At 43.3% G+C, this 19,462-nt stretch overlaps 1 protein-coding gene across 20 annotated transcripts in view; it reads right to left on the reverse strand.

Moving 5' to 3' along the window:
- Positions 1 to 636: 636 nt before the first annotated feature.
- Positions 637 to 19,462, reverse strand: part of SRPK2 (SRSF protein kinase 2) — a 272,440-nt gene continuing 253,614 nt past the window's right edge. For 11 of the 20 annotated variants that reach the window (XM_058297131.2, XM_058297136.1, XM_058297135.1 and 8 more), the window contains 4 exons: positions 13,609 to 13,678; positions 12,868 to 12,960; positions 12,393 to 12,485; positions 637 to 1,708 (listed from right to left, as the gene is read on the reverse strand). In XM_058297131.2, coding sequence (XP_058153114.1) covers positions 1,524 to 1,708; positions 12,393 to 12,485; positions 12,868 to 12,960; positions 13,609 to 13,678 — 441 coding nt within the window. In that variant the 3' untranslated portion in view covers positions 637 to 1,523. The remainder of the gene's footprint in view (positions 1,709 to 12,392; positions 12,486 to 12,867; positions 12,961 to 13,608; positions 13,679 to 19,462) is intronic. The other 9 variants (XM_071215200.1, XM_004448810.4, XM_071215201.1 and 6 more) reach the window with 2 other exon arrangements.

The raw sequence follows: 19,462 nt of genomic DNA on the forward strand, positions 1-19,462 counted from the left end.
CATTTTAAATACAGGCCAATGACCAGGGAAAAGTCGGCGGGGGCGGGAGGGAAGGGGAAAACAAAAAGTAATTTTAAAGAAAACTGTAAGCACCTCAAACAATGGATACTGTTAAAATGGTTGGTGTTTTTTTTTTCACAATCTAGTCATTATAAAAGGCATATGGATAAATTTTAATAGACAAAAGTCAAAAACAAGGCACCTTAATGTAAAATTCAAATAAGAAAAAAAGCAAAACCTGACATTCATCCCATTATTTTCTAAGAGAATCTAAATGTAATTCTATATTATCTCCTAAAATTCTATTGCCTACTATGGTTTGCATCCTGGACTCTATAAATAATTTTAAGGAAATTCAAAAACAAAATGATGTATAACCTGCAAAGGGAAGATGATGTTCTCTACTTCAAATCATGAAAAGACAAAGAAAAAGCTGGTACAATTTGTTGTAGCAACAATTGGCGATGGAATGAATGTGATCACTGTTACCTTTGGGATGTTAGGAGTCATTCTGCCCATTGCACTGCAATTTGTATATTCCATACCTTGTGTTTCAGACAAATATTAATATGCTTCCCTCCTTCCCCCCCCAACCCCCGCAAAAAAAAAAGGTATTTTCATTCCACACACTGAACATGTTTTCTATTGTCCAATTTAATCTATGTATAGTTTAACTTACAGTGCTTGGAGGAGGCAACACCACATGGTACCAGGTTATCACATTTTTAAAGGGACATTGCTCTTTTTCTTTAAAAGTACTTTAAAAAATATGCAAAAATACGAATGGAAGTGCTAACTATAATGCATATTTTAGAATGAGAAGCATGTCTCTTCTTCCTTTAAAGTGCTATATAGGGAATGAAATCTTGTAAACCAGAGCCACTTTGTCTAAAATCCAATGTAAAAGGACTGTTATGGAATGATGTTTGCACAATGCTTTGTTTGCTACATGCAACTCAGGCTACAGAGCACTCAAGACTTGGGAGCTTTTCTGAAATTTGAGTCCCCATCCCATATTTAATGGAAATTAACATTTACAGAGTGCATTTACATACACTATAATACAGGAATGATGTCCCTTTGCCAGAAGATAAAATAGTACATGTCCTTGCTATTTCTTGGTTCCACCTTGATACTTTCTAAAGATTGTAAATTATATAGCACTCAGCTAAAATATTTCTTCATTAGTTACAAAACCTGCCAAAACACAAGAAATATTTTTTGTTGTTGTTCCAAAAAATGACATTTGAATGTCACACACAAGAAACAATGCTTAGAGACATGTTATTGTTTCCAGAAGAAAGTGGGTCAGTAAACTACTTAGCTGAAGACAAAAGACTACCCTTCCCCAGGATCACAGTGCACAAAAAGCAAAATGTCAAACAACAGTACCTCGAAGCAAAATAAAGATCTGAGGATGAAGCCAGCTCACTTGTAATCCTGTTAAAGAATGAGAGTCACCGTTTAGGTCCAATGTACTGGAAAACATCTGCTAACTTAGAATGCTATATTTGTAGAATCTGCTAAGAATTCAACCAAGGATGCCGAAGGCATTCACCAGCAGATGCTCGTTTTTCTGGAACCATTTCTAACATTGGGATCAGGAAATCTGTAAATTGTGCAGCATCTTCATGGGGCCAACCATACTTTTCCACCAGTACATCAAAGAGGCTCCAGGGCTTCAGTTTGGTGATATGCCGCAGTTCTCCTATAGGGGAAAAAACACCAGTATCAAGAAAGCTCCAAGTTTGCATTCCCCATTGTTGGTCCACCAGGATCTTTTAAATGAAGCAGACAACCTACCTGTTCAACAGTTTATGGCAACCACAAAGAAGGCTGGCTTTCCCGTTAAATAATAATTATTAAATGTATATATGACTGTCTTTTTCCAAGTAAACACAACACATGTCAATAGGGAATAATTAAAAAATAGTTCAGGTACTTGTTCACATCAGTTCCAGGTTTCATTTTTAAATAAGTAGGGTGTGCTGAGTACAGCCAGAATTTCTTCATTTGCAAAGGTGGAAGGAGCCACTCTCACTCCAAGTTGAGATTCTTTGCAATTTGCCAACTGGCTTAGAAAAAACTTAAATATATACACTATTTAAACTCTTTGGATCACTGTTTCTGCACAACATGCAGTGAAAAAGGAGTCTTCTCTAGAACAGTGCTGGTCCAATAGAGCTTTCCGTGATACAGAGATATTCCAGAGCTGCACTGTCCAATATGGTAGTCACAAGTGTGGCTAGTGTGACTAATGTTTTTAGTTTTATTTTTTGTTTTAATTGGTTTAAATGTAAACAGCCAAAATGTAGCTACCATATTGGGCAGTGCAGCTCTAAAAGTAAATCCAAACCAAACACCACCTCATGCCTCCACATTTGTAAAAACTTACAGATACCAGAACATAAATTTGTAAAACCTTTAAGTTACACTCTTCAGTGTACTAGGTACAGTATAAAAAGTACAGGTTATAAGCAAACTTGACAAACATAACTGAATGACTAACCGAGTAAATGGCCTTTCTTCTAACAGAAAAAACAACATTATTTCTAAGTCATGCTACTTAAAGGTCAGAATAACTTTCACTGACTTAGCCGTTTTCTCCCAGGACATCCCACTCCTGGCCAGAGGGAGGTCTCCCTGGGTCTGCCTGCAGGCTGCATTTTGCATCTGAGCCACACTGCTGCCCCTTATATCTGCTATAATTTAATCAACAAGGTGAATTGTTTTTCATGATATGCATTAATAATCAATTTTGTGCTCACAAAGGTCTTCTCAGGAGCTCTTGTCTTTTATCTAAGTCAATTTAGAATCCCCCTTTTATTAATCATAAAGAAGATTAAAGAATGTAATAGAAAAGTAGAAAAAAAAAGTTAGAATAACCATAACCCCACCCTACAAACCCAATGACTTTTTTTTTCACTTTTGTCCTTATCATTTCAATGTACATTCTTATGGGTTTGTATATTCATAGAGTGGCAACCATGATGTTTCTTAATAAAGGGAGAGATTATAAAATAAGCTTCTGGCTCCAATGGAGGACTGGAGTAGGGTTAAGCATCCCTTCCAGGCTGGAGGTCAGGATTATTTTTAGGACAGAAGGAAACCTCTCAGAGGTGGAAAGGGTCACCTCCTGTGGAAGAAAATGAAGTTTCAGCAAGAACCATATGTGAGCAATCAATGAATATTCACCCACAGTAACAGGAATATAACCTAAAGAAATAAAGCCCAACACCTTCCACCCTACCCCCAAAATATGCTTATGCAAAATTATATGCTTAATGCTTAAATGGTATAGAGTTTCTATTTGGGATGATGGAAATGTTTTGGTAATGGATGGTTGTGATGCTAGTGCAACACTGTGGACATAATTAACAGCACTTAATTATATATTTGAAATGCAGTTAAAAGGAGAAATTTTGGGTATATATGTGTTACCAGAATAAAAACAAAAGTCCATAGGATTGTACAACACAGTGAACTTTAAGGTGAACCATGGACACTATATAGTTAATAGTCCAATTATTAAAACATTCTTTCATCAACTGCAATGCATGTACCACACTTATGCAAGATATGAATAATAGGGCGGCACATGGGAAACCTAATTTATGCCTGATTTTCCTGTAAACCTACAACTTCTCTAATAAAATTAATTTTTAAAATGCTTAAGGAAAATGATGGTTACAAAACAAAACAAAACAAAATACGGGGAAGGGGACTTGGCCCAGTGGTTAGGGCGTCCGCATACCATATGGGAGGTCCGCGGTTCAAACCCCGAGCCTCCTTGACCCGTGTGGAGCTGGCCATGCGCAGCGCTGATGCGCACAAGGAGTGCCATGCCATGCAGGGGTGCCCCTGTGTAGGGGAGCCCCATGCGCAAGGAGTGGCACCCCGTAAGGAGAGCTGCCAAGCGCGAAACAAAGTTCAGCCTGCCCCAGGAATGGCGCCGCACACATGGAGAGCTGACACAGCAAGATGAGGCAACAAGAAAAAAAAGAGACACAAGATTCCCATGCCGCTGACAACAACAGAAGCGGACAAAGGAAGAACACACAGCAAACAGACACAGAGAACAGACAACTGGGGCGGGGGGAGGGGAAGGGGAGAGAAATTTTTTTAAAAATTACTAAACTTAAAAAAAAAAAACACAGCCCTGGAGAAGTGGAAGTGGCTCAAGTGATTGAGCTCCTGCCTCCCACGTAGGAGGTCCCTGGTCCGATTCCCATGCCTCCTAAAGAAGACAGCAAGCTGGTGCAATGGGCAGACATGGCAAACTGACACAACAAGATAACACAACAAGAGACACAAGAAGGAAAAAACCTAACAAGAGACACAATGAAGCAGGGAATGGAGGTGGCTCAAGCAATTAGGCATATCCCTCCCACATTGGAGGTCCTGAGTTTGGTTCCCAGTGCCTCCTAAAGAAATAAGGAAGAGAAACAGATACAGCAAGTGCAAACAACAAGGGGGTGAGGAGGAAGAAATCTTAAACAAAAAACATGGTCCACCTACATGATGAATAACATTTAATATGATTTTAGTAATGTGGAAGAATATGCTATGGTTCAATGGTTGGTAAAAAAAGAACAAAAGTAAAAACTATGTTCTACCATGAGATTGCATTGAAAAATGCCCACAAAGATGTAAAACAGGTGCACCAAAAAATCAACAGTGGCTTTGTTGGGTTGATTATTTCTATCTCTGCATTTTCTGCATTATCTGTAAAGTAGAGATGTTGCTTTTATAGCAATTCACCAGAGGAGCAATTAAAACAAATTATCGAACCTCACACTTGACATGCTAAAATATGCTTCCCTCTAGGAAGGGAAGAGAGCTTCACTGACATCATCTACTCTGACTTGGACAAAATACTCTGAGAAGCACTATCTGAATAGCAAAGGAACTTATTTGCTGTGGGTGCCAATTTTAAAGTAAGATCTACCAACAGGCATCAAAAATAAGGATAATCTTTCATGGACAGGTTACCACTATAGAAACCTTGAAATCTGCTTATTAATGAAAACAATACAACACTGGAAGGCTGTGAAAAATAACTACCAGCGCTATAAATTGATAAAAATATTTTCAAAGAATACCTTAATGTATATACCATACTTTTGACCAGGTAATCTCACACAAAAAAAACTGTATGTGCAAAGATGCTGCCTATAACTGCAAAATATGCATGCACATGGATTGAGAGGTAAAGAATTTTGCCTGTTTTTATTATTATGGAAATAATGAAAATGCTCTAATGGTGACTCAAGTGATGAATGCACAACTATGTCATTATACCAAATACCACTGTTTGTACACATTGGATGAATTGTAGGCTTTACTAATACATATGAACAAAATTGATTTGTTTTAAAAAAAAAACACGCATACAGTCAAGAGAAATGAAAACATATGCCCACCCAAAATCTTGTACACAAATTCATTACAGCATTACTCATCACCAATGGGCACTGAACAATAATGTACAACAGAACAAAATACAGAATTGTCTCTAAAATGAACAAATATGTGTATTATGTAGATACGTGGCAAAGCATGATAATGTCAAGGAAAACTGAAAATAAAATTGACTATATGTACCATTCTTTGTGGTTAATACAATGAAAAGAAGAAACGCAGTCCTGTAAATAAATTGTATCGGTAAAAGTTATGTAACCAACTCCAGACTTCCAATTTGTGCAACTACCGCTAGGAGGGATGGCAAGTGTGGGCTCGATCGACAAGGGCAGGCCTCAGATCGACTGGCCTGCTGCAGCTCTGGGTAGAACACACAGGAAACACACTCGCCAGCACCACCACTTACACAAGCACAAGAGATGGCATAATAAGGTAATGAAACATTTTTTAATACTCCTTTACTACTCATTTCTATTGTAGAGGTAGCTCCCAAACTTTTAAGGTCTTTAACCTTAATTTTTTCTCTTAGGGAGAAAGGTTATTTCACTGAAGCCTTTTTGCAGATAATTAGGCAACTGTGACAGCTTTTACTTTCTTAGACCCCCATTTCCAGCCCCGCCTTAAGGAATGCTAAACAGCACTTGCTTTCCTGTGACTTCGAGCCACCCACCCCAAGATGCCTCTCACACATGTGCATTCAGACAAGGGACCGGCAGCACCAGCGGGTCATTTTGCCATCAGGTGTGTCCTTCCCAACAGCTGACCACAAGCAGCCTCTGAGGAAGGGTCCTCCTCGGGGGTGGAGACTCTGTGACAATGACTGCATGTGTCAGTGCATGTGATGCCCCAGAATGTCTAGAGTGCACTGTAAGGGGAAAACTTAAGTACTTCTACTATACTTCTCTTGAATGTTATTTTAAGCAGTTGGTCTGGGAAAGAAACTCTTTTATTTTGTCCAGGAAATTACAATATTCCATATTGTAATATGGAGTCTCCTAGCACAGAGGACAGGTGAGGGACACATAAAGGCATACTGTGGTCCTGAACTTCAGTGAGTACTGGCAACTGTAGAGTAAATCGTGATATCAAACAGGTAAGGATGAAGGTCAACAGAGTATACAAAGAAAGTAAACTCGTATGAAACAGAGGCAAGATGCAAGAAATGTGAACAAATCCCTGCACAGGTACACAAAGTACATGTAGGCAAATATTTGACATTAAATTGGTACAAATCCTCCCACACACCACATAATAAATTAATCAAAATGAGTCATACACCTCAATGTAAGGGCTAAAATGATAAACCTCTTATAAGAAAACAGAAGAGTAAATCTTCATGACTTTGGAGGAGGCAATGGTCTCTTAAACAGGACATCAAATATTACAAAAGAAGAAAAAGATAAATTGGACCTCATCAAAATTTAAAACTTTTGTGCTTCAACTTTCAAACACATTCAGTGAAGAGAAATGAAAACATGTCCATGAAAAACTTGTACACAAATTAATTGTGGCATTATTCACAACAGCAAAAAAGTACAAACCACCCAAACGTCCCATTGACTGACAAATGTATAAACAAAATATACAATGGAACATTACTGAGCCATACAAAGGAATGAAGCATTGAAACATGCTACGACATGGATGAGCCTTGAAAACACGAAGCTGAGTGAAATAAACCAGTTACAAAGAACCACATACTGTATCATTCCATTTACATGAAAAGTCAAAAATGGGCAAGTTTATGGAGACAGAAAGCAGATTAGTGGTTGCCAGAGCCTGAGGCAGAAAAGAATGGCAAACAGTACAATAGGTATGGGATTTCTTTTTGGCATGATGGAAATTTTCTAAAATTAGACACTCAATGGTTGCACAACCCTGTGAATATACTAAAAACCACTGAATTGTACACTTAAAAAGGATATTTAAGATATGTAAATTTTACCTCAATGAAGCTAATTAAAAAAAGGTACAAAGCATAAAACAAAATAACAACTTTCAAAAGAAAATGTTGCATTCATGCATGGAGTAAAAACAAATATTTCACATAGTAGATTCAGTAAATGATACATAAATGGGACAAATTATAATGGAAATTAATGTGAACCTGTTACAATGATTTAAATTGTTTTCTGTATTATATGCTCAAATTTAAAACTAAATTATTAGAACAGTAACACAGACTCAACCTACAGTCAGCTGTCTGAGGTTTGTTGTGCTTTGCAAAGTACCTTTGCTGTGTTTCATGTCACCACAGTCTCCAGGGCACAGCATGGCTGCTCTTCCACTGCAACTCTGGCTGGGAAGGCTGTTACTGTGCATCCTCCAGACAGGGACATGTGTGAGGAGCAGCAGCTGCTAATAATCATTGTGCCCGGACAACAGGCGGCAGGCGGGGCCTGTCCCAGGCAGAGTGGGACATGTGGTCACCCTTTTAGCCCACCACAGCTTCCATCCAAAACATAGACCAGGTACAGATCAATATTTTGGTATTTACTGAGCCCACTCTTGGACAGGTCCTCATCTAGCACTGGGAATTCAGCAGTAAACAAAGTCCGTGCTCTCATGGAGCTGACCTTTTAAGGCTGCATCAGAGGAGGCAAAAAACAGGCCTTGTGTAATTTAGAATTAATGTTTAAGATCAAATTGTGGTTAAAGTAGTTTATGTTGTAGAATTCTTAAGATTCACTAGCATGAAACTCTCCTTTAGTTCTTTCCATGAAGAGTCAAAGCTCAGGCTGAGGAGAACAGGCCTGGCTGATGGTTCCACGGCCCGCCCAGGATGACCAGGACCCCAGAAGAGCCGTGTCCTTTCCCAATGTGCCCCAAGGCAGTGACGGCCCTCAGAGGACATCCCACAAGCTCACAATGGCTCTGCTGCCCCCACGTGGCATTTGTCTTCCTTCCTTTTTGTAAAACTGCAACAACCTGAGGAGTTTTAAAAACTTGAAGCCAAGAAAATCAAGGAGGAAAGTGACAGTTTCCAGCCTGTCTGGGTCAGAGACCCACAAACATCAAACATTAAGAATACAGAAAATAGTATCTGTTTAAAACTCAGCTCTTCCACTCCACCCTCTCTCTTAAACCATCTTCTCACTACGTTAGATTACTTAGCCTGACCTGTCACTGACAAGCAGAGAATGTGAATTCTATGCCGCAAATACAGCCCTTCAGCTGCACTAAAGTTTCTTGCATACACTATTTCATTTGTATTTAAGGTCTTTAGTCTGATACATATAACCTGTGCACACAATCACACACATATCCCAATACACTTGATGCCCTCATCTAGAAACCAACCAGTTTAATAAAAAAGTAAATTGTCTCTTTGATACTTCCCTTCTCTACAGAGCAATTTTTACTAAAATGATGGCTGAAAGTTTTGTTTCCCACCATCACCTGGGGGTGGTGACACTTCTGGCAGGGGTTACCCACTTCCTGGGGACAGGCCAGGGACAACATGCACAGGGGGCTGTGCTGATTCCCACAGGACCACATCTGGTCCCAGGGGTTTCCTAGAGACCCGTTGCTAATGTCCATGCCCAAAGGAACAGCGAGCACACTCATGTCAACAGGCAAGAGCCGTTGTGACATTTCCTCTCAAATATCCAGCTCAATTTTTTAATCTTGGCCATGGAATGATTCAAACTAATAACAATTGTTTCATACTACATTCTAAGTAGGAAGATAAGATGCCAATTGGCTGCATTTACCACACAGGGCCCACGATTCTTCTCTGATGGCAAGAGCAGAGCCCAGAGCTGGGGTGGGGAAAAGAGGCAGGTACCCACCTGTTAAATCACATTCAGTACAAAATCACTTTCAAATAAATGTAATTTAAGCAAATTCACTGCACTTCTCATTTTTGCTTTTCTTTTCTTCAGATCTGGCACAAAGGTATTTTTCAAAAGAATTTAAAATGGGTACATTTACGATTTCATTATCTCCAAAATGTATATTTACACATTATTTAGGGAGACATGCCAAAACATAAGTTTTATGCAACAAAGCATTTCCCTTATCCTAAGGGACATGGTGAAATCTATTTGCATGACAGGACTTCATCTCTCATATTATTAAATTATTAAATTCCTGTGACTTCTGTAAACACCCTAAGGCCTTCTGATTTTATGACAGCTGTTATATACAAACAACAATCGCAAAAGAAGTCAAGTCCCAATTTACAGTCATTTTAGGGGATTTCTCACTTAGTCATAAGGTCTCTCTTACATCCAAAGGAAGGAGAAAAGGACTCTGGTTGCCTCCTTAACTCCAAGTCTAAATGTTCTTGGCCTATTGTCAACAAAGATGCTAAATGCATTTTAACTCTGAAGCTGGGCAGAAAGAACTCTAGCACACAAGTCCTAGAGTGGATGGACAGTAACAAAGGTAACAATCAAAGCACAGCAACAGCTACCTAGCCCCGGGTTCTGTGCTTGCACTTCCACCCACGTTATCTGAGCACAGGCAGCAGAGAGTGTGGATGGACAGGCAGTGCGTTGTCCTGGGAGGGAAGGCTGCTGACAGCAAGGCCTTCCAGGTGGAAGGGACACGAGGCAGGCAGCTCTCGGCTGGAACCCCCCATCCACCCGCTATCGCCAGCCTCACTCACCAACCTGTCCTTTGAAGGGAGCCCCTGGCAGAAGACAGGGTTGTGCAGACGAAGGTTCCACCCCCACCACGCGTTCTGGGTCCCGCTGCATTTGCTGTCCCTGAGGCACTGAGTTCTAGACCAGGGGCAGTCTAACAGACACCACAGTCTAAGAGCAGCCGCCTCTATTAGCAAACTTGGCCATGGGGTGCTTGGGAAACACCTCCAAATAACTCATACGAACTCATCTTCTCTTCCTTTCAGGCCCTTCCGTCACTCTTCCTCCTCTTTCCCGCTGTGTGCAGCACGTTAACTGGCCCTCACCTCATCCCCAGCAACAGACGATATGCAGAGAGAGAAATGCAGGGCCCAGTTGCCCTGAGTGGTTCCCCGTTAGCTCTTCTGAGGAAAGGTAAGAGGAGCCACGATCCAAGAACGGGTCCTGTGGGCCTGTCCTGGCCCCAGGTCACTCCACGCCCACTCCTGTGGGGGGCTAGGCTGCTGCTGGGACCTGCTTTGCGGCCTTGGGCAGACTCTCCACTTGGCCCGGGGCCTTCTCGCATCGGCCCGCTTCCTCCCACTTCCTCTGGAGCCTCGTGGTGTCGAGAGTGTGCGGTTTCCATGACAGGCCAGGTGGGGGGCTCTCAGGGCGGCCTCTCCACCCAGCCCCCGTGGCCGTCGTGAAGGAAGGATGGGATGCTCACTGCAGAGTGGCCGCCACCTCATGGGAGCCAGGTCACCTCCCACAGGCTCCGACAATATTCTCGAATGGGAAGAAGGGGTCTGTCCTGATTGAAATAAACACAGTTTCCCCAGCCTCAACAAATCCCAGAGCTTCACCATTTTCACACACCATTTTCTGGCAGTTTTCTAGGGGGCCTTGGTCTGTGCTCTTAGTGAGCCTGCTGTTTAGAAGGCTGAAATGTTTACAATGGGCTGATGTTCGTAACTTTTGCTTTAGCAATAACAGCAGCAGGTACTGCTGTGCCGAGTGCAGCACAGGCACCCTCTCAGGCTTTCTTCCAATTATAATGAAACCTGAAACTATCTCCCCTGGATGGGTGAGCACACGCAGGCCAGAGGGCCCACTGGTGCCCCCGTCACAGAGCTGCAGGGTCAGGACCCAGCTCTGTTGCTAAACAGAGAGTTTAATGGCAAAGGGAGTGCCCTAAGGCCACGGGGCCCGGCGTCAGAGCTGCGTGCAGCAGGGAACTCTAAACCTCCCTCGGGGCACCCGACTCAGGGGCCAGATTCTCAGTATCAAAAATCAAAGCAGGCTGTGTGGCGATTTTGCCCAGCAATTCCTTTTCTTATAAATCCTTAAAAGGCAGGAAGAAAAAAGTGTACCACATTACATTTTTCACAAGCCACTTCCCTGGGTGGCCCCAGAAAAGCCGAGTGGTGTGGTCAACGTGCCCCGAGCAGCAGGAAGCCTGGAACTTCCGCGTGTTTGGTTCTCGGGTCTTATGCATTTAACAGGGAAAGGTAATTTAAAAGATAAAACAAGGATTGGTCAGCTGAATATTAACAAAGCGTATATAATAAAGGACTATTCCTCTATGAGAATTCCTTATGTCTAAGGAAGATAAAAAGTCAAATTTATTCTACAAAGTTGGCTAAATAGGGAAGATAGGAAGAGGATCTGGGACTTTCAGAAATTTCTATAAATTCCATGTTAAGCTCCCATAGAAGTTCTAATTATTTAGGGCTTTGCAACTCAAGAACACTAAACTGGAAGAACATGAAATATGAGAAACAACTATGCTCATCACAAAAGAGGGGCTCTTTTCTCACCACTAACTGGGGACTATGTACAGGGCAGAGAAACAGTTCATCACAGTCATGCCACAGGAAGACTGACAAGAACTACAGCGTCAAAACGAGTCACGCAGGATACAAAACGAGACCTCGACAGGTCTAAGCAGGCTTTCATCTACGAGCCCGGGATGTACACGGGGCTTCCCAGCAGACCAAAGCGGCCACCCAGGGCCTTCCGTTAAGGTGAGTCTCTAGGTCTCCCCTGCTCCACTGCAGACACACTTTTTGAGTCCATGAGCAACATGAAAAATGGAAAGATAAGTCTAACTGGCTTCTAAAAATCACTTAAACTCCTTTTATGGAGACCTGAATCCAGAGATTAGTGCTCAGGGTCCGACAGGGGAGGGGCAGGGGAGGGAAGGATGTGAGGAGGTTGTTCTCTGTTATTAAACTCTTATCCACAGACACCTGATGGTTCAGGTTAATTTCTTGAGAGCTTCCTTCAGCAGAATTCCCCACCTGTACAAGTCCAGATCTTTCTCCACTGCCCAAACATGGATGTACAATTTCTCCTTTAGAGAGAGGACTACGCTGAAAATTAGTGTTGCATAAATACCGTTACCTTTTCTGGTGAAAAACTCCTTGGAATATTTCCCCAACATAGCGTATTTTCGAGGGATTTTCCCCAGCAGTTCAATGATCAATGCTATGTGATCTGCATTGGAAAACATTGCCAGCAAAACAGAAACACATGACAGTTTAATCAGTACACTGCATGCAGACACTGCCACCGCCCGCGCAGACAGAAACAGAGAGCGGTTCGGACTGGTGTGGGCAAAAGCACGGGCTTTCTCCAGGCCAGCCGGAGTCTGGATTCAGAGCTGGGAGGGCACCAGCTGTCAAGGCACTGAGAAGGGGCCAACAAGGCCAGGGCCAAATGCGGTCTTCTCCTGTCAACTTTTAAAGGAGCACAGGAATTCGCTGCGATTGCTTTTCGAATTTAGGAGAAATGCCTTTGTCACCATTAGTGCTACATCAATTGCTGCTATTCCGTTTCTGTCTGCATCGTGGCGCTTTTCAAAAAGAAGAGGTACTACCTCTGCGATTGAAGAATTCCCGAGAATATTTTCCAGATAGAGCAAAGTGCCTTGGGATACTGCCTAGCAGCTCTATGATGTGGGCTATGTGGTCTATGGAGGAAAGAAAAAAAAGGATACGGGAATGGGAGGGGCAAAGGGTAGGATGGGATAAAAGAAGAGGGGGGAAAATAGAAATTAGTAAAAACTCAGAAATAGATTCAAATCAACAATGTCTGCAGCACATCCATGCAGAGGCTTCTGGGATTGGCAGGCCTCAGGCACCATCTGCAGTATTAACAAACAGTGACTGATGCCAGCTCACCCCAAGCCACCCAGCACTGCGAGCAAATAAGCATGGAGATGGTCAGGTTTACAGATGGAATTCAAGCTGGAATTCCCAGGTTTTCAACTCAGCTCCCAAAGAGGACAGAGGAATGGGCAGCGGACCAGTGGACAAAAGGACACGGAGAGTCCTCAGGATCCATCTGGCCTGTCCTCCCCTGGCAGCTGTGGGCCAGCTCTTCTGCCCTGTGGGACCCTGGGACCCCGAGGAGCAGGGCTTAGCCCTTCTGGAGGCCCGTGGGTGTGCCTCCGTCAGGCAGGCTCTGCACATTCACTGTGACTGAGGCGGTTTCCAACTCAGGAATTTGGTGTTTGAAAATCAAAATGTGGCTCTATTGCGGTACAAAACCCTCTTCAGAAGCTCAGAGCTCACAGGAGACCTCCAGACTGAGGCCTTGAGGAGACAGCAATACTCACCTTCATCTCTGGAATAGTCTTCCCCAGAATGCGGTTCAAACAAATAATCTCCCGTTGCCAGCTCAAATGCCTAGGACACAACAGATGACATGCTAAGCACTTCTCAGAGACTGGCCCCTGAGGCAGCAACTTTTTCTCCTTGTGAAAAAGACCTACATCTTATGAGGATCTGAATCTAACCAAAAAGCCTCTTAAAGAGCTCAGTACAAAATTTTCCCTTTCTTCGAAAAAGTTCAAAGCAGCTTCTGAAAAATCTCTCCTCTGTAATAGGCTATGTAAGGGCTACTTTTTCTCTCTGCTTTGCAGGAAGTGAGACAAGCACATGTGAGGCCTGACCTCAGCTCCTCTGGGACCAGGATTCTAACCCAGGTCTGTCTGACTCCAGAGCTTGCCCTCAACCCCCTTGCTGGCCTGGCCAAAACGAGCAGATGCTGCTGCTGCATTTAAGCAAAGAACTTCTCATGCCCTTAGTAATCAAGGGCTGTTTTCATCATCATTTAATTCATCTTTGACTCAGCTAAAGGTAAACTTGGAGCCAAAAAAAAGGCCCCCTTCCCCTGGTCCTCGGGCCATGATGAACCAGATTACCTTGCAATCCCCTGAGGATAGTCAAGGGGATTCGGCTTCTAGGGCTACCCTGGTCTAGCCCCAACCAGGTGCGGGGGAGAATGCTTGTTTCCATTTCTGCCAGGAAGTCTACTTCCCTTGCTCACAAGAAAAGCTGAAGACTATGAGCTGAATTTGGTAACAACGTACAAACACAGCAACTTCTGTTGCTCTGCAGGTAAAACCCATTTAAGAAAAAGCAAACAAAAAACATGGATAAGCTAAAACCCATTTCTAGTTTTTCCCATAGGCAATCCAGCTCTGAATCAGATGGGGCTGTTCTGAAAGTACGTAGGGCCCAGAGCCCCCTTCAGACCCCTTTCCTCTCCAGGGAATGCCCTCTCACCCCTGCCCTCGATGAGCCATCACTGAGGAGGGTTTCCTGCAGCAGCCTACCTTGTCTTTGTTTCAGTGACCAAAGGGAGACACCTTAGGAGAATAGGCATCTCCTTGGGTGAATGCACATCTCTTCCAGCACTGTCCATAACAAACGAAGAGTGGGCACAGCCAGCCTGGGACCACAGCCAAAAGGAGCCTAAAGTGACTTGACAGCTAATTGTATGTGGAATCCCGAATGGGATCCTGCCACAGAAAAAGGATATTAGGAAAAAACTAAGGAAATCTGAATATAATATGGATTTTAGTTAATAAATGTATCACTACTGGCTCAATAATATAATAAATGTATTGTACTTGTTTGAGTAATGGGGGAAACTGGGTGCAGGGTATATGGGAATTCTGTACCATCTTCTCAATTTTTCTGAAAATCTAAAACAGTTCTAAAAAAGAGTGTATTATCAAAAAAAATGATGTTACTCAGTTGAAGGAAGCAAGGCGGGAAAACTGCTGCCAGCTGCCTCTGCAATCAGCACCAGTCCCTGACTCAGGATTCCTGCCCTGCACCAGACCTAGGGCTAGCATGACAATCAAGGTTTAAATCTCAGACAAAGACCTGGGTCCAAGTGCTGCAGGTGCAGAAAGACACAGGGAACCCGCAGGGCAGAGTTTTCACCTGGGGCCTTGCTGCTTCCCAAACGAACAAGTAACAGAACTGGACCAATTCCATCAGATCAGGTTAGAAAAATCTCACAGATGGCTACCATCTGAGGGTGGAAATTGGCTTACAGGAGTCTTTTTAGCCTAGGAAGTATCAATTCAATACCTTAAAAGCCAAGAGAAAAATGTGAAAACTTCAAGTGGAGAAAAGAAGACTTGAGAAGCCTCTTGGATGGAAGATGCACAACGAGCCCCAGCTGCTCTTTAAGCCCCTAACTGTCCCAGGGATCTGGAGACACAGCATTGGGGTTCTGTCACTCTACTGTTTAGAGATGACCCAGGGAGGGCCAGCAATCAGATGGGAATGGCCTCATTATGCCCAAGTATACCTACTCCTAGGAGGCTGAGCCAAAGACCAAGAAGAAGGGACCAGACAAATATCCCCAGAAATCCACAGGCAAGCTGGCCAGGGCTCTCACACCTCCACTGCTCAGACGGCTGTAAGAGGGCATTCTTAGGAGGAAGGCCAGGGAATATTGTCGGTTTCAGAGGGGCTAAGAGGTAGGGCCTCTTAGATGGCCCAGATCTAGAAATGACCTAGAACTCAGTCTTCAGACTCTGGATCCTATGCTCACTCACCTTAAAATATTTCAATCTGGGGATATTTCTTACAACCTAACGCTAAAATGTCACCAGAGTATTCCTTAAAAGAACATTTTGATTAGTACCCATCTATTTCCAATGGAACACTTGATTCAAAAAACCCTACTAATGAAATGATTAGGGGAAAAAAAAAAGACAAGATGGTGGCTCCCTTGGAATGTTATCTAGTTTGGGTTCTCTGGAAAGTGAAGGGTTTTTCTCAACAAATATGATATGCACAACAGTGCAAATGCACATTACAATAAAAATACTTTTGCCTTTGTACTTTAGAACATGCTTGTAAGCTATCATCTATGTAAACATGGAAGATCATTTCCTTCAGTTCACGAAGTTATTCCCAATACAACCTTTATTTTTTATTTGTAGTTCTTGGGAACTTGTACTCTGAGCAGCGTGTCTGTACCTGGCCTGATCACCTCAGAGCGCTTTTCCCCAAACCCAGTCTTGTTCTTTGGTTCTTGGGATACCATGTGTCTCTCTCCTGAACTACCCTCCCATGCCCAGGTACCCCACATTTAAGAAATCAGGTCACCACCTGCTCTGTGATGGGTCCAGTACTAAAGACCTTGGTCAACTGGTCAGGCTGGCTTTTCTTGTTTCTATGGTACTGACCATGACACCATGGGGTCCATAAAAAGTCACCTATCCACGGACTTGGGCACATCAATGCAAAGGAACCAAAGGCTCAGGTCACACAGAACTTTTAGATCATACACTAACCTGGAGGGGAGCCAAAGCTCAAGAAAAGGAAAATAGATTCACCTGACATATCTCAACTACTGTGCCAATTCTGAATTCCTACTTCAGCTCCGGAACCTACAGCTCTCCTCCTTACCACAAGTGAAAGCACCAATTAGTGAACAAGGATGCCCAGCCCATACACTGAGACTCCACTGCCATCTGCAGCTCTGTAAGATTTGATGTTCTTTACAAAACTCAGAGAACACTAGGTTTTACCACCAACAACTTGTGGCTTTATTAAAGCTTTCTATTAAGAGGGAGAACGGCACAGATTGTTTCTAACTTTGACAAAATGATGGCGGTAGAGGACAATGCCTCTTTATCAGGTTCCTAGGAAATGAGCAGGTAGGGAGGGAAAAAGCAGGCTTGCCCCTCCTGAAAGATCGCCTAAGTAGGCCTGGAAGCACTGTGGAGGCTACACTAAATCGCTGAGTGGGGTAAGGGATGAAGAGGCAGGCTAAAAGGAGACAGAGCAAACCCCTGTCCCGTCCTTAGGAATCTATTCCTGATACTTATACCACCACTCGTTAACGGCAGTATTTCAAGAAGTACGCAGGACAGGGCAACTGTGTGGAAGAAAAGTCCTTCTCTAATGGAAGGCAAGACAACTTGATATAAAACTGCACTGGCAGCTGTGCCATTATTTCACTACACCTTTGATCCTGTCCTAGTTTTCTTGTTATATCATCAAAATCTAACACTCAAAATTAGAAGCACAGGGTTTCAGAGTTGAAAGAGCTCTTGGTGTCTAATTTGGAGCAGCTCTGGTACATCCCCTTCAGTGTTGCTGGGGACAAGTAAGGCCAACCTCACCACATCCTCAAAGGCAGGCTTCTCCCCCGCAGTGCCAGCTGTTCAAAGTGTTGCCTTCCTACTGCCTTAAACTCGGCTCACAATGCTTTCTAGCCCCTCCACCTCCTTCTGCCCTCTGGAGTCACACAGCGCGAGTCGAATTTCCTCCTCCACAACGCAGTCTCCAAGTTCAAAATAACGATCACATGTCTACCCATTCTTTCAACCATTCTTTTCTATGCCTTGCCAAGGCAGGGGCAGGCGATATTCACTGTAAAAGTTCATCAGGTATTATCCATCAGAGCAGCAAAGGAATAGAAAAACAGAGTGTTACAGATCTATTTGGCCCGACCTGTTGCCTTAGATCATGTTTTAGAAAAAACGCTTTTTCTTTTCATATTATATGGTACTATCTGTTTAATGCATGGTTTCTTTACAGGGGTCCACAGATCCCCAAGAGGCCCATGAGCTTGAATTGAAAAAAAATCAACTTATTATCTTTAGTTTCTCTGCCTTTCAATGTTGAGAGTCATAAAACTAACTACTGTTACATTCTGAGAAGGGGTCTGTGGTTTTCACCTGACTGGCAATGGGGACTGTGGAACAAAAAAGGTTACGAACCCCTGGTTTAATGCAATGCTTCTACCTTAGGCATTAAAAGGCTCAAAATACAGCAAAAACCAAGAAAATTGTCAAGTTCATCTATGAATAAGAGACAATAATTATCCTACCTATACTGTATCACATTTTAGTGGGAAGCCAAGTGCCAAGGCTTATACACATGCCCTTTCATTTAAATATCAGAGGTGAATTTGGATAAAAAAACATGAATAGGAAAAGCATGAAAAATTATCCTAAGCAACACACATGCATGCACACACACGACCCTTCCAGCACAGGAACTACAAAGTAAAGCCCACTAAAAACCTAAAATGTGCTGACGACAATGGCTTTCATGTTTATCACTCCACGGAATGAGTCAAAACAAAAGAGGCACTGCTGGGGGACAGGGGAGGAGTTGAGACAGAACTGAACTTGTGATGCACAAAAGTGGCAGCTAAAATTGATATGCTCCATGGGCAAGAGTGACAACCTGAAAAGAAATGTCACCTTCTTCTTTCTTAAATGGAACAAACTAAAGGGAATTTATCTAGGCAGTTCTTGCTGCCTCCAAAAAGCCTTCTCTACATTTTGCTTCGTAACAGAAGAGAGATGAACCACGGGTATGTACAGGGAAATCCTGTCGTCTCCAGTGAGCAGACAGAGAGCACTGCATCTTTGGCTGATTTGTCAGAACAGGTCCAACCTTTCTACCTCAGACAATCTTCCACTAAAAGACCACTCTCTCTCATCTTCCTCTACAGGAGTCAAGGGTAAAGCTCCACACAGCCTGCAAGCTTTCAGAAACCAAAAGGAATTACTTGAAGTCGTTTTGTTACCACAGCTGAGGGGTGAGTGTAATTCTTGAGACTGTGAGCTGTGCAGGGTCTTAAGAAGAAATGTCGGGAAACGGACTTTGGCCCAGTGGTTAGGGCGTCCGTCTACCATATGGGAGGTCCGCGGTTCAAACCCCGGGCCTCCTTGACCCGTGTGGAGCTGGCCCATGCGCAGTGCTGATGCGCACAAGGAGTGCCGTGCCACGCAAGGGTGTCCCCCGCGTGGGGGAGCCCCACGTGCAAGGAGTGCGCCCATGAGGAGAGCCGCCCAGCGTGAAAAGAAAGTGCAGCCTGCCCAGGAATGGCGCCGCCCACACTTCCCGTGCCGCTGATGACAACAGAAGCGGACAAAGAAACAAGACGCAGCAAACAGACACCAAGAACAGACAACCAGGGGAGGGGGGGGGGGGAATTAAATAAATAAATAAATCTTAAAAAAAAAAAAAGAGGAGGAGAATGTCTCTCACTAAGCAAAAAAACAGCACAACACCCCCCCCCCACAAAATAAACCTCAAACCACACACACACACACACACAAAAAGAGAGAGAGAAAACGGGACATGCCTGAGAAGAATTCTTACAGTTCTCAAGACACCCAAGGGAGGAACCTTCTCCACAAC

The sequence above is a fragment of the Dasypus novemcinctus genome, chromosome 5 (assembly GCF_030445035.2).
Source record: "Dasypus novemcinctus isolate mDasNov1 chromosome 5, mDasNov1.1.hap2, whole genome shotgun sequence".
Classification (NCBI taxonomy): Eukaryota; Metazoa; Chordata; class Mammalia; order Cingulata; family Dasypodidae; genus Dasypus; species Dasypus novemcinctus.